This window comes from Melozone crissalis, unplaced genomic scaffold (genome assembly GCF_028551555.1).
Source record: "Melozone crissalis strain CALT ecotype California unplaced genomic scaffold, PUWL_Pcris_2 ptg000007l_1, whole genome shotgun sequence".
Classification (NCBI taxonomy): Eukaryota; Metazoa; Chordata; class Aves; order Passeriformes; family Passerellidae; genus Melozone; species Melozone crissalis.
The window spans coordinates 1,179,875-1,193,945 of record NW_026535785.1 but is presented as its reverse complement, the minus strand read 5'-3'; the positions used below and the strand labels follow the sequence as shown (position 1 = coordinate 1,193,945).

At 62.4% G+C, this 14,071-nt stretch overlaps 2 protein-coding genes across 2 annotated transcripts; both read left to right on the top strand.

Annotated features, from left to right (window-relative positions):
- Nucleotides 1-358: 358 nt before the first annotated feature.
- On the top strand, nt 359-5,747 carry RPL13 (ribosomal protein L13). Its single transcript, XM_054269443.1, has 6 exons — nt 359-382; nt 563-675; nt 1,475-1,616; nt 3,037-3,210; nt 4,630-4,686; nt 5,550-5,747. Exons 2-6 carry the CDS (start codon nt 572-574, stop codon nt 5,706-5,708), a joined length of 636 nt encoding a protein of 211 aa, XP_054125418.1. The 5' UTR covers nt 359-382; nt 563-571; the 3' UTR covers nt 5,709-5,747.
- A 2,564-nt stretch (nt 5,748-8,311) lies between these two features.
- CPNE7 (copine 7) lies at nt 8,312-13,984 on the top strand. Its single transcript, XM_054269433.1, has 15 exons — nt 8,312-8,533; nt 10,485-10,667; nt 10,735-10,809; nt 11,158-11,232; nt 11,299-11,382; nt 11,462-11,551; nt 11,692-11,790; nt 12,126-12,212; nt 12,309-12,368; nt 12,447-12,580; nt 12,693-12,747; nt 12,884-12,935; nt 13,003-13,136; nt 13,219-13,455; nt 13,794-13,984. The coding sequence occupies exons 1-15, from the start codon at nt 8,327-8,329 to the stop codon at nt 13,929-13,931; spliced, it is 1,710 nt and encodes a 569-aa protein (XP_054125408.1). The 5' UTR covers nt 8,312-8,326; the 3' UTR covers nt 13,932-13,984.
- Nucleotides 13,985-14,071: the final 87 nt, after the last annotated feature.

Here is a 14,071-nt window from a genome sequence, read left to right as displayed (position 1 = left end):
AAAAGGGCAGCAGGGAGCCGGGATCCTGCTGGGGGGTGGATGGGGATCCCTCAGGATTTAGGACCAGTGGAACCCCTGCCCAGTGTCCGTCCCATTGTCCTGCCCAGGAGGTGCTGGAGAGAGAGAGGGCATCGAGCCGCTGCTGCCGGTCGAGGCTGGCTGCGGCCCCGTTCCCCGTGTCCGCGCTCCCCGTTTCCCCCGCGGTGCGCGGGCCCTTTAAACCGCCGCCATCTTTGCTGCGGGCACGGAGCAGTCGCCACCGCCCCTCACTGGCCCCGCCCCTCTCCGGGCCGCTCCCGCGCTCCCCATTGGACACCGCCGCAGCACTTCCGGCGCCGCCGCGCCAGCGCTTCCTTTCCGGTCGCCATTGTCGTGGCGGGAGGTGAGTGAGGGCCGGGGGCTCCATCCGCCGCCATCCGCCCGCCGGGGCCGCGCCCGCCTCCGCCACAGTCCCGCGCGGGGCCGCGGGGGAGGCCCTGGGGGCGCCGATGGGGCCGGGCCGGGGACCGCGGGCTTGGGGGCGCCTGGGGTGTCCCCGCGTTAACCGTGCCGGTGTCCGCAGGCCGCAGCCATGGCGCCCAGCCGCAATGGGATGATCCTGAAGCCCCACTTCCACAAGGACTGGCAGCGCCGAGTCGCCACCTGGTTCAACCAGCCCGCCCGCAAGCTCCGCAGGTGAGTCCCCGAGCTCCGCGGGCCGCGGGAGGGGCTGGCTCGGCTTCAGCGGGGCCGGGACGCCGGGGATCTGTTCCGCCATCCCCCGCTCTGCTCGGGGTGAGCCGCTGCCAGCCGCAGCCAAGTGATGAGACATCTCCGGAATCGCTGCATCCGCTGTGATGAACGCTCTTCCCTGGGTCTCTGATGGCAGCAGCAGCCGGCCCGGCCCGGCTGTTCCTTCGGGAGCCATCGCAGGGCAGGAGGTGCCTCATGTCGTAGAGATGCCGTGTAGCCCGTGGCTGTCACAGGTGGGCAGGAGGCTGGTGACACCTGGTTTGTGACCAGTAGGACAGGAGACAGGCCCTGCTCTGGTGTTGATGTCACACCTGGAACTCCAGTGTTGTATTTGACCCCTCACTGCAGGACAGACATTGAGGAGCATGTCCAGAGAAGGGAATGGGGCTGGGAAGGGTCTGGATCACCAGGAGCAGCTAGGGGGTCTCACCTGGAGAAAAGGAGACTCAGGAGGAACCTTCTGGGTCTCCACAACTGCCTAACAAGAGGGATCAGGCTCTGGTCCCAGGGAACAGGGACAGGAGGAGAGGGAACAGCCTGGGTTTGTGCAGGGGTGGCTTAGGTTGGGCATCACAAGGAATTTCTTCCTAGAAAGGGCAGTCAGGCCTTGGCAGGGGCTGCCCAGGGAGGGGCTGGATGCAGCCCTCAGTGCTCGGGGCTGGGTTGGTGAGGTGCTGGGGGTCGGGCACAGGTTGGGCTCCACGTGCCCGAGCTGAAGGATGCTGTGACCCTGCCCTTCCAGGAGGAAGGCTCGCCAGGCCAAGGCTCGCCGCATCGCCCCCCGGCCCGTGGCCGGGCCCATCCGGCCCATCGTCAGGTGCCCCACCATCAGATACCACAAAAAGGTCCGTGCTGGCAGAGGCTTCAGCCTGGAGGAGCTTAAGGTGAGTACGGAGCATCCATTCAAAAACGCAAACAAAGTCTGAGCTGAGCTGATTCTCCTGTCCTGCACAAGGCGACTGTCTCAGGTGTTGGTACCTGCCAGGTAGGGCTGTGCATTGCCTGGCTCTGGGAGCAAGGAAAAATGGTCTTACCTGTGATGGTGGAGTGGGGTTGTGAAAAGTGCTTTGAAAGGTAAATGTTTATCTGGTGAGAATGTAATTAAAAATTCTGTTAAAATAAAGCTTAAATAGTGGAAATTTAGTTTGGGTATATGAAAGAAATTCTTCCCTGTGAGGGTGGGGAGGCCCTGGCACACGGTGTCCAGGAAAACTGTGACTGCCTCATCCCTGGAAGTGTCCAAGGCCAGGTTGGACAGGGCTTGGGATAGGGGAAGGTGCCCCTGCTCACGGCAAGGGATGGAACTTGAAGATCTTTATGGTCCTTTCCAACCCAGGCTATTCAGAGATTCTATGAAATCTGAATTCTGAAGGAGCCTTGAGTCTCCTAAACTTTTTTGGGAGAGGGAGAAGATTAAGATCATCTTCATTAAATTGTTTGTTTGTGAAACATTGTTCTGCTAATTCTAAATATTTTAGCCAATGTTTCCAGTTAAGGACCAAGTAAACTCAGCTCAATTTAGTTCTAAGATTAGCAGAGGATATTGTACCAGGAGGAAGAACCATTCAGCACAGCATCTTGGAGTGGCTGGAGTAATAATAGTTGGATTAAAGCCCACATAGTTGGATTAAAGTGGGAGGTGTTCCGTGTCCCTGTGACCTGCCCAGCTGTGCTGAGCAGCTAAAGGGGGTCTGCAAAGCCACCCACTGTGTCTCTGTGATCAGATTGCACATCAGGGCTCACTGGCAGCACCAGCTGCCTCTGCGCCTGGCTCAGTGTCTTAATTAAAGCATTTATAACTGGAATTGGTGCACTGAGGCAGGGAAATTGTTCTTCTGGGTGCCAAATACTTCATTGCTTTTTTTTTTTTTAATTTTTGGGTAATGGTGGAACACAAAGCAGGATGCAGCTGTTTGTCTTCAAACAGAAAATTAGTTTTTTGTTTAAGATAATCTAAAAAAATAGACATTATTTAATGGTTGTTTGAGATGGCTAGGAAAAAAATCCTGATTTAATGGAGCTCCCAGTATTCAGTGAAACAGTTGTCCACAAGCTGAGTCATAAACATCTGTGTGAATCCAAGTTTAAGTGTGTCCTGCAGGGGTTGCACTTTGCTCCTCTAGGGAAATCCACCTGCAGAAATCAGCCTGAGCAACGTTTTAAGCACAAAGATACAGCAGGACACCTTTTGTTGGTCCCTGAGCTGATGCCCAGCCTTCCTCCAGAGCCTGCACCCCGTGCTGGGGTCCCTGCCTGGCTGGTGGGAGCTGTGGGATGCTGACACTGCTCTCTCCTCTCTCTCAGCTCGCTGGCATCAACAAGAAGTTTGCCCGGACCATCGGCATCTCCGTGGATCCCCGGAGGCGGAACAAGTCCACAGAGTCCCTGCAGGCCAACGTGCAGAGGCTGAAGGAGTACCACTCCAAGCTCATCCTCTTCCCCAGGAAGCCAGCCATGCCCAAGAAGGGAGACAGCTCTGTGAGTACCTCACTGCTGGAAGTGTGTCCTGTTCTGGGAGGCTTGGAGTCAGGCAGAGCTCCTGAGCCCTCTCCACTGTGTGAGCCCCATGGTTCTGAGCTGGAAATGTGTCCTGTTCTGGGAGGCTTGGAGTCAGGCAGAGCTCCTGAGCCCTCTCCACTGTGTGAGCCCCATGGTTCTGAGCTGGAAATGTGTCCTGTTGTGGGTGGTTTGGTGTCAGGCAGAGCTCCTGAGTCCTCTCCACTGTGTGAGCCCCATGGTTCTGAGCCCAGCACAAGGCCAGGCCTGGCAGGGCTGAGTCTAACAGGGCACTCTGGGCTGCAGTGACACTTCAGCCAGGCATTTGGCTGAGCAGCTGCTGGCTTGTTTAGGTGCTGATTCCTGGAGCTTTGCTCCTTGCTCAGCCAATTGAGTTTTAGTTTAGAGAGCTAAATTGTCAGAGTGGCTGAAAATTCCCCTTGGAGTCAGTCCTGCAGTGGAAGGCTGAGGGACAGGCTGTGAGTGGCTCCAGAGCTCTGTGCCAGGCAGGCTCCAGAAGGCAATTGTTACTGACATTCAAAAATGGTTTTCATTAAAACCTCTCCAGGATCAGAGCAGAGCTGTGTTCCCTGGCTCTGCTGCCAGTAGATCCAGGGAACACAAGGGCGAGTTCAGACTGTCCTTCCATCTTGTGGAGAATCTGGCAGCTCCAGGCTGCTTAACTCCATCTTCAGAGCAGGGAGAGAGAGCCTGGAGCTGAAACTCTGATTCAGATGTGTTTGCTGGAAGTCAGCTGTATTCAGTAAACGTTCAGTCATTTTTGTCTGATGACATGCTCTTACAAGAAGCTGGAATCAACTTGAGAAGGAGTTGCTGAGGAACGTGTTTGGTGTACATGAGCTGTGTGGGCAGCCTGGAGAAAAGCAGGCTCAGGGAACAGCCTCAGTTTGTGCCAGGGAAGGTGGTTCAGGTTGGACATCAGGAATTTCTTCCTGGAAAGGGGGGTTGGGCATTGGCAGGGGCTGCCCAGGGAGGTTTGGAGTCCCCTTCCCTGGAGCTGTCCAAGGAAGGAACAGATGTAGCACTCAGTGCTTTGGGCTGGTGACAGTGTGGGGATCAGGCACAGCTTGCACTGGATGATCCTGGAGGTATTTTCCAACCTGGATGATCCTGTGTAAGTTGAGAGCAGCACAGTTGGTGTCAGAGCTGTCCCAGCTGGCAGAGCTGTGGCCGCTGCTGCTCTGGCTGGATCCGGGCACAGCGTGGGTCGCTGGTGCAGCTCAGCAGTGCCAAGCTGGCTTTGTTCCCATTCAGTGTTACAGCTCCTGGCAGGATCATTAGCACCATGTTTAAGCTGGGTACCTGCTGTGCTTTAGCTGAGGTTTTAGCCAGAGAAGTTTAAATTCTGTTCTTCTAACATTCCCATCTTCTGTTGTGCAGCCAGAGGAACTCAAGATGGCCACGCAGCTCACAGGACCTGTCATGCCCATCAAGAACGTAAGTGTCCTTTAATCATGTTCTGGGTGTGATGTGATTGAGGTTGGACTTGTGGAGAGGGAGAGGGTTCTGTCCTTGCTGCCTCACAGCTGAGGGTGGCTGTGTCCAGGCATTGCCCATCCTGGATCAAAAGAAAACCAGGAATAAGTCTTTGAGAGAACTGTGAAATTGTGGGTGCTTTGGGTTCAGCTGGGGTGGGAGTGCTCAGGCAGCTTCTGTGGTCACCATTTGTCCCTAAATCCTCTCTGCTTCCCAGAGCTGCTGTCAGTAGTGTCACAAACCTCTTGTCATTCCCTACAACTCCCTGACAGGAGGGTGGAACTGGGAGGAGGTCAGGCTCTCCTCCCAGATGATAAGTGACAGGAATAGAGGAAACAGCCTCATGCTGTGCCAGGGGAGGTTTAATTTGGATATTAGGAAAATTCCTTCACTGGCCAGGCTGTCCATCCCTGGCACAGCTGCCCAGGGCAGTTGGTAGAGTCCCCATCCTTGGGAGTGCTCGATAAACACATGGATGTGGCACTTGAGGACAAGGTTGGTGGTAACCATGGTGGTGCTGGGCTAACAGCTCGCTATTAAAGGTCTTTACCAGCCTTAACAATGCTGTGATTCTGTAAAGCTGACTCAGGTTTCCCGTGGTGCTTGTTTTCATTCCTGCTCCTGTGAGGAGCCTGCGGGAAGGCAGATCCCGGCGGAGGGCAGGGCCTGTAGATGGCACGAGCGCTCTGTTCCCGCTGCTCTCACAGACACCATGGCGGGAAACCTGGGCTCGGGGGGCAGCCTGACTGTCTGGCTCCTGAGGGGCAGCTCCTGAGGCTCTCAGCCCCGAGGGGCAGCCTGACTGTCTGGCACTCTCCCCGCAGGTTTTCAAGCGGGAGAAGGCGCGTGTCATCTCTGAGGACGAGAAGAACTTCAAGGCCTTTGCCAGCCTTCGCATGGCCCGGGCCAACGCTCGCCTCTTCGGCATCCGCGCCAAGCGCGCCAAGGAAGCGGCGGAGCAGGACGTGGAGAAGAAGAAATGAACTGTTCTCCCCAGAACTGTCAATAAAGAGCCGTAGAGAGCCCGGTGTGCTGTGGTTTTGGGGCACATGGAGCGAGCGGAGCCGCCCCGTGTGCCTGTGGCGGTGCAGGGATGTGTTCCAGCGTGGGAAGCCTCGTTCACTGTGATTGGAGGCTCCGCATTTCCCAACTCGAGTTAAACACCTGTCTTGTGCCCACTCCTCTGCCTTGTCAGGGCCGCAGCCTGGGCTGCCTTCTGCTCTGATTCTGAGGGGCTTTGGGGGTTCCATCTCAGTGCCAGGCTTTGTCTGCTGCCCCCTCTTGCCTTCCATGCCTATTCCTGGTTTGATGATTCCCACACCTCTGTTTGAGGCAAAGCCTGTACAAGTTGGGTGTTGTGGTGGGGACACTAAGGTGCTGCCCACATGGGGAGCTTTCCCCACTTTTGGGGGGATAAGGTGTGGCCCAGCCCCTCTGCTGGGCTTGGATGGAGCCAAGTCCTAGGGCTGGACTGCTGCTGTGCCATCCTGCATTCCCTGGCCCTTGGCTCAGCTCCTGCTCCATGCTCCAGTTCTAGGCCGCTTTTAGCCATTTCTTCATGGATTAAAGGCCATCCCATGGTAGATGTGGCATCTGGGGACATTGCGGTGGCCTTGGCAGTGCTGGGGAGAGGGCGAACTGATCTGGGAGTCTTTCCATCCCAAATGGTTCTGTGATAGTTTAAATGGCACCACAGGAGCTCAGAAGAAACTGGGGGGTTCTGGCTGATCCTGGTGGCTGCTGGGGAGATCCCAGGCTCTGCCTGTCCCTGGGCAGGGGCTGATGGGTCCCTGGGATGGGGTGGGATCAGAGCTGCTCCAGGAGCACCCACCCAGCCCTGGGATGGGATGGGATGGGGCACAACACTCAGTGCTGGAATCCCGGCACAGCTGCGAGGTTCCTGGGCGGTTCGAAGAGGTGAGATGTGCCTGGTGAGGTGCTGCCCGTGTCCCATCACCACGGTGTCCCTCCAGCCCCTCTGCCCAGCCCATGTCCTGCTGTGGGTTGGTGCCTCCTGCCCTACCGAGCCGTGCAGGGGCTGTGGGGGGAGTGGGAAGGAGGGTGGCCTATTTCTGCCAGCCAGGCTGGGGATTAGCTCCTGAAAGCCCGGGCCCTGTGGTGCCCTCGTGCTTGTTAGCCCTATCTGCATTTTAATCCCTCCAAATTTGAGCTAATTACATCATCTCCCATAAAGCTGGGTTGACAGCGCTGCAGTGCTGGGGGGACAGGGGTGGGTGGGGGGTCCCGGGCTGGGGACTCAGCCCATGGGGCTCCATGTGCATGGAATGTGGGTCTGGATGCTCCAGCATGTGGGGAGGGCACCCCCTGGGTTTGGGGGGACCCCACCATGGGGTTGGGCTGTTGGCTCAGAGTGTGGGGGGCCAGGACCAAGGTGGCCCTAGGTACCCCATGGGGAGCACTGGGGCGGGTGGGGGGCGGTGGCTGTGCCATGGGGGTCTCACTGGGAGCAGGAGCTCCTGCCCTGGCACAGCCAGCGGTGCCGGGCACCCTGCGGACCCCGCTCAGCCCCGCGGCGGGGTGGGCTCCGCTCCGGAGCCGGCAGCGAGGCAGTTAACGGAGCTTGTCATCCATCTCCCTCTTAGGGCTCCGCTCCCGAGCTGCAGCTTGAGTCAGTTGTGTGGAGGTGGCAGCGGCAGCAGCTCCGGCGGGCACACCGGCACACCGGCACGGCGGGCACGCCCCGAGCCAGCCGCTGCCGTGCCCAGCCCGGGACATCAGCACCCAGGTGAGGGGGCGACGGGCAGGGTGGGACCCGCTGTCCCCTCCACTGAGCGGCGGGTGATGCCAAGGGGTGCCCGCGATCCCGGGGAGGGGACGGTGCCCACCGGAGCCAGGACACCGGAGCCATGTGCCAGGGAGGGCCTGGGCACTGCATGACTTCCCCAGGAAACTTCGGCCGGGCTGGGCACGGGAGGGCACAGCTGGGCAAGGGCTGCTCTGCCCCTGCCCCAGCCTGGAGCCCCCGGCACCTGCAGGTGGGGGGACAAGCCCGGGCTGGGGCCGGGACTGGCACAGCCCCTCGCTGCCGGTCAGGCACCATCACCTGGCTGGGTGCTGCCAGCCTCGGGGGCAGGATGGACGCTGTCCCCAGCACGGGGGAATTGTCACCCGCTGCCACAGACACGGAGTTGGTGTCCCCACTCCCCTCCGGAGAGCCCTGCCCGGGCTGGGGGTGCTGCCCACAGAGACTGGGGGGGTTTCTGCTCCACAGCCCCACACGGGGCAATCCAGGGTGGGCACCCCACCCCAGTTAGGTCCCCCCTCCCCTCGGGACTCATCCTGCCGCTGGGGTGGGGCTGGGGCACGGCTGGGCACGGCCCTGCAGGACAGTGTGAGCCCCACAGCTGTGCCCACGGTGCTGGCTGGGATCTGGGGGCACCCGGGCCGTGCCAGCTCCCGCTCACCCCGCCGTGCTTTGGTGCCTTGCAGAGCCCCGCGGAGCCATCGGGGCTGGAGCGGCCCCCCCGGCTCGGAGGTGTCCCGGGACCCCTGGCCTGGCACCGGGGCCGTGCCCGGCAGCGCGGGCCCCGTGCCCTGGGCATGACGGGCACCTGCCCGGCTCGCTGACAGCCCGCCCGCCATGCCCTTCGCCCACGGGGCCGCCTGTGCCCCGCCGCGCCCGGCTGGCACGGGCGGCGTGCCCGAGCCGTGCCCGCAGGCCCCGCTGGCCGTGCTGTCCAAGGTGGAGCTGCGGGTCAGCTGCAAACACCTCCTGGACCGAGACACCCTCAACAAGTCGGACCCCTGTGTCCTGCTGCTGATGCAGTCCCAGGGCCAGTGGATGGAGGTAGGAGAGAGAGGGGGGCACTGCTGGCACCCGCCGGGCAGGGCAGGGTGGGACCCGGGCACAGGGTGGGGCATGTAGGGGGCTGCAGGAGATGGTGGGGGCGAGGTGCAGGGCGCAGAATGGGGGTCAGGGTGCAGGAGTTGGTAGGGAGCAGGGTACAGGAGAGAAAGGGGTACAGGGTGCAGAAAGGGGTGCAGGGTTCAGAGCAGGGTACAGGAGATAAGGGAGAGAAGGGGGTACAGGGTGCAAAGTGGGGTCCTCGGCGCAGAACAGGGTGCAAGGTTCACACCAGGGTACAGAGTGCAGAGCAGGGTGCAAGAGATGATGCAGAGTAGGGTGCATGGTGCAAGACAGGGTGCAGGGTTCAGACCAGGGTGCAGGAGACAATGAAGAATGGGCTGCTGGGTGTAGAGCAGGTTCAGAAGGGGGTACAGGGTTCAGAATGGGGCACAAGGTGCAGAACAGGGTGCAGGGTGCAGACCGGGGTACAGGGTGCAGAGCAGGGGTGCAGGATGGGGTGCAGGAGATGGTGCAGAACAGGGTGCAGGGTGCAGAACGGGGTCCAGGGGGTGAGGCAGGGTGGGCAGGGCACTGTGGGGCACCCGGCAGCCTGTGGGGATGGATGGGGCTGCAGTGGGGCCGGGGAGTGGGGCGGGCACGGTGCCCGCTGCTCGCGAGTGGCTCCAGTGCCCCGGGACAGGGACACCTCAGCCGCCCTGGGGTGGCTCAGGGCTGGAGGGCTGGTGCTGATACTGGGGCTGACATTGGCACTGGGGCTGGCATGGGGGCTGGCAGGGCTCCTTCCATCCCTCCCCGTGCTGAGCTCCTGGCTGGCACCACAGCCCCGCTCTAATCGCGGCCGCTCAGCCGGCGGATTTAGCGCTAAATCCCTCGGCGTGTCATCGACTCTGCTCCAGCCAGCGCCGAGCCGGGGAGGGAGGGGGGGACAGGGGCACCGTGCCAGCTGCGGTGTGCTGTGCCACGCCAGACACTTGTACCGGCTGTGCCACAGTGCCTTGTGCCACACTCTGTGTGCTGTGCCACGCCAGACACTTGTACCGGCTGTGCCACAGCTCTCTGTGTGCTGTGCCATGCCATGCCACACTCCAGGCTGTGCTGTGCCAGACACCAGCCAGCTCCAAGAGGCAAGAGGGTCCCTCCTGAGCCACCTTTTGGAGTGACTCCTGTCCCAGCCAGCCTGTGCCCCAGACCAGGTGCCTGAACGTGGCTCTGCTGCTGGCTCTAAGGCCCTGGGTCCAGAGGGTCCGAGGACCCAACAGCCACATCCCCAGAATGGGGGGCTGGCAGTGCCCACACAGGAGGGACACGGGTGGCCGTGGCAGAGTGGCAGCAGTGTGGGCTCGACAGATGATGCCGGACTGAGCAGGCGGTGATGGGCAGGGGCCAGGGGCTGGCAGGGTGCCCTGGCCGGGATGTGTCCCCTTGAGTCACCCCTGGCAGGGATGAGTGTGGGGGAGGCTCCGGAACTGCTCAGTACCCGCTGCCAGCACGGCCAGGAGCTGCTGGGCACCCACTGCCCACTGGGGCCACCAGAGCTGGGGCTGGTGACCCCCAGGATGGGCACAGCTGCTTGTCCTGGCACCAGCCCCTTGCTCCTGCTCCAGCAGAGCTGTGGCAAAGCACAGTCAGAGGCAGAGTATCCCCTTGGATGACCACAGGGAGCCCAGCGGGAGCAGCATCCCACACCCAGGGCTGGAGCCTGTGGGGGGCACAAGGGGCTCCTCCAAATGCCACTCACTCGGGCACAGCTGGTCCTTCCCTGCATTCCCTGTTCTGCACCCCTATCCCTTCATCCCTCACTGCCCCATCCCTCCTCCCTGTACCCCTCAGCCTGGCACGTGCCATCCCTTCACCTCCCCTTACAACAGCCCCCATCCCTCGTCCCCGTGTGAGCCCTGGCACCCCAAGGCCCCGTGCCACCCCCTCGCAGGTGGATCGCAGCGAGGTGATCAAGAGCAACCTGAACCCCGTGTTCGCCAAGATCTTCACGGTCGATTACTACTTCGAGGAGGTGCAGAAGCTGCGCTTTGAGGTGTACGACAGCCACGGCCAGGCCGGCGTGGGCACGCACGACGACGACTTCCTGGGGGGCATGGAGTGCACCGTGGGCCAGGTGAGCCTGGGGACACCCCCTGGGGACCCCCCGGCCGTGTCCCCTCCCCAACGCTGGGCTCCCGCAGATCGTGGCGCAGAAACGGGTGACGAAGCCGCTGTTCCTCAAGTACGGGAAGTTCGCGGGCAAGTCCACGATCACGGTGAGCACCGGGCCCGGGATGCGGGTGGCACTGAGCAGGGACACTGGGGTGGCACCGGGGTGGAATCCTGGGATGGCACCAGTCAGGACACATGGATGGCACAGGACTGGGGTACTGGGACAGCACCAAACTGGGACTCCTGGGTGGCACTGGACTGGATCAGTAGGGTGGCACAGACTCTAGGTGTTGAAGAGGGCTCAGGGTCCCCCATTGCATCTGCTGCTCATCCTGAGGGTCCCTGCCGTGCCAGGGGGGCACGTGGGGCCCTGTCCCCTCCCAGGGCAGCACAGGGAGGTGGTGGGCAAGGGGGCAAAGCTGTGCCAGGCTCTGAGTACCCACCCTGCTCAGATCATCTCGGAGGAGATCTCGGGGAACAATGGCTACGTGGAGCTCGCCTTCCGTGCCAAGAAGCTGGATGACAAGGTGAGCTGGGTGCTGGGGGGGAACAGGGCAGGGTGGGCACTGCTCTCTCTCCTCCTCCTCCCCCAGGACCTGTTCAGCAAGTCAGATCCTTTCCTGGAGATTTACCGCATCGACGACGACCGCAGCGAGCAGCTGGTGTACCGCACCGAGGTGGGGCTGCGGTGGCACCGGGCCCCCACGGCCGCCCCGGGGGCTCCCGGCCCTGCTGAGCCCCCACCCCGTCCTGCAGGTGGTGAAGAACAACCTCAGCCCCATCTGGGAGCCCTTCAAAGTCTCCCTCAACTCGCTCTGCAGCTGTGAGGAGAAGAGGAAGCTGAGGGTGAGGAAGAATGATGGGGACTTCTATGCCTGCCCTGGGGCCATCTGAACCCCAGCTTCCCTGGGGGTGTGCTGGGCACCCCTCAGTGCCGGGGACGGGGCTGAGCCCCCCGGTGCCCCCCTGAGCCGTGCCCATCTCAGTGTGTGGTGTGGGACTACGACTCGCGGGGCAAGCACGACTTCATCGGGGAGTTCTTCACCACCTTCGAGGAGATGCAGAAGGCCATGGGGGAGAACAAGGTGGGACATGGGGACACGGGGATGGCCTGGGGTCGCCCTGTGTGCTGCCAGCAGAGCCTGTCCTAGCAGCCACCTTCCAGCTCCTCCTCTGGGTTCGGCATCATTCTCTTCTCTCTGCCCTCCTGTTTGGGGAAGGGATGCTGGGTTTGGGGTCAGTCATGGGTGGGGTGGCTGGGAGGGGAGGAAGGCAGCTGCACCCTGGGGCTCTGGGGGTGCAGGGTTATTGGGCTGCAGTGTTCTGGGGGTCCCCACGGGGCAGAGTGGCACCGGGGTGGGGGTGCCCTGGCTGGGCCGTGCCCGGGGGGCCGCAGGCAGCGCGGGTGCCGGTGCCGCAGGTGCAGTGGGACTGCATGAACCCCAAGTACAAGATCAAGAAGCGCAACTACAAGAATTCGGGGGTCGTGGTGCTGCTGGACCTGAAGGTGAGCGCCTGGGAGCTGTGCCAGGCCATGCCAGGCTGTGCCAGGCCATGCCAGGCTCAGTGGGGCACAGACACCTGACGCAGGTCCCTCTGGAAGATCCACAGGGTTTACTCCTTCCTGGATTACATCATGGGCGGCTGCCAGATCCATTTCACGGTGAGCAGCGTCCCCTCCCCGCCCAGCAGGGACAGCCCGTGGCCCTGCCCACCCTGGTGACCCCACTGTCCCCTCCAGGTGGCCATCGACTTCACGGCCTCCAACGGGGACCCCCGCAACAGCTGCTCCCTGCACTACATCAACCCCTACCAGCCCAACGAGTACCTCAAGGCTCTGGTGGCTGTGGGGGAGATCTGCCAGGACTATGACAGGTTGGTGGCTCTGGTGGGGCCACACACACTGGTGGCATCCACCCAGGGTGAGATCTGCTGGTGACAGGCACTCGGCGCTGGCACCAGAGCTCCTCACACCCTTCCCTTGCAGCGACAAGAAATTCTCAGCTCTGGGCTTTGGTGCCAGGATCCCCCCCAAGTATGAGGTGAGGGGGTCTGTGGGACCCCAGGATGTGCTGGTCCCTCTGGGTGCCCTCGGCTGTGGCACAGCTGGGCTTGGCAGGCACTGGGGGCTGTGTAGGGGTGCACCAGCTGCCCCCTCCTCTTCCTCCCTCCCTCCAGGTCTCCCACGACTTCGCCATCAACTTCAACCCCGACAACGATGAGTGTGAGGGTGAGTCCAGCTCCAGAGGGGCCGGGGCCGTGGCTGGCATGGCCCTCACCCCTGGCACACCCCACAGGCATCCAGGGCGTCGTGGAGTCCTACCAGAGCTGCCTGCCCAAAATCCAGCTCTACGGCCCCACCAACGTGGCTCCCATCATCTCCAAGGTGGCTCGGGTGGCAGCTGATGAGGAGAGGACCAAGGAGGCCTCGGTGGGTCCCCGTGCCCCGCCGGGGCCGGCTCAGACCCCGCACATGGGGGTCGGGCAGCCCCCGAGCATCCCTGTCCCCCCAGCAATACTTCATCCTGCTCATCCTCACCGACGGCGTGGTCACGGACATGGCGGACACGCGGGAGGCCATCGTGCGCGCCTCCTACCTGCCCATGTCCATCATCATCGTCGGCGTGGGCAACGCCGACTTCACCGACATGCAGATCCTGGACGGGGACGACGGCGTGCTGCGCTCCCCCAGGGGCGAGCCCGTGCTGCGCGACATCGTCCAGTTCGTGCCCTTCCGCGAGTTCAAGAACGTGAGTGGGGAGCGACGGCTCCTGCCTGCCCCTGCCTGCCCCTCCTGGCTCTTCCCTCCCCTCCCGACCTCTCCTGTCCCCTCCCGACCTCTTCTGTCCCCTCCGGTCCCCTCTTCCCCCCTCCCATCCATCCCTTCCCATCTCTTCCCCTCTGTCCCTCCTGTTCCCCCGGTCCCCTCTGCCCCTGTTGGCGCAGGGACCCGGTGCCCGCGGCTCAGCCCGGTGTCCCGGTGCCCGCGGCTCAGCCCGGTGTCCCGGTGTCCCGGTGCCCGCGGCTCAGCCCGGTGTCCCGGTGTCCCGGTGCCCGCGGCTCAGCCCGGTGTCCCGGTGTCCCGCAGGCGTCGCCCACAGCCCTGGCCAAGTGCGTGCTGGCGGAGGTGCCCAAGCAGGTGGTGGAGTACTACAGCTACAAGGCCTTTCCCCCGCGCTGCCCCCGGCCCCCCAGCCCCGAGCCCAACCTCGGGTCCCCGCAGTGAGGGACCCCCGACCCCGCTTTTCCCCAGTGAGGGGCCCCCAGCCTCGCTTTTCCCCGGTGGGACCCCCAGCCTCGCTTTTCCCCGGTGGGACCCCCAGCCTCGCTTTTCTCCAGTGAGGGACCCCCAGCCCAACTCCAGCC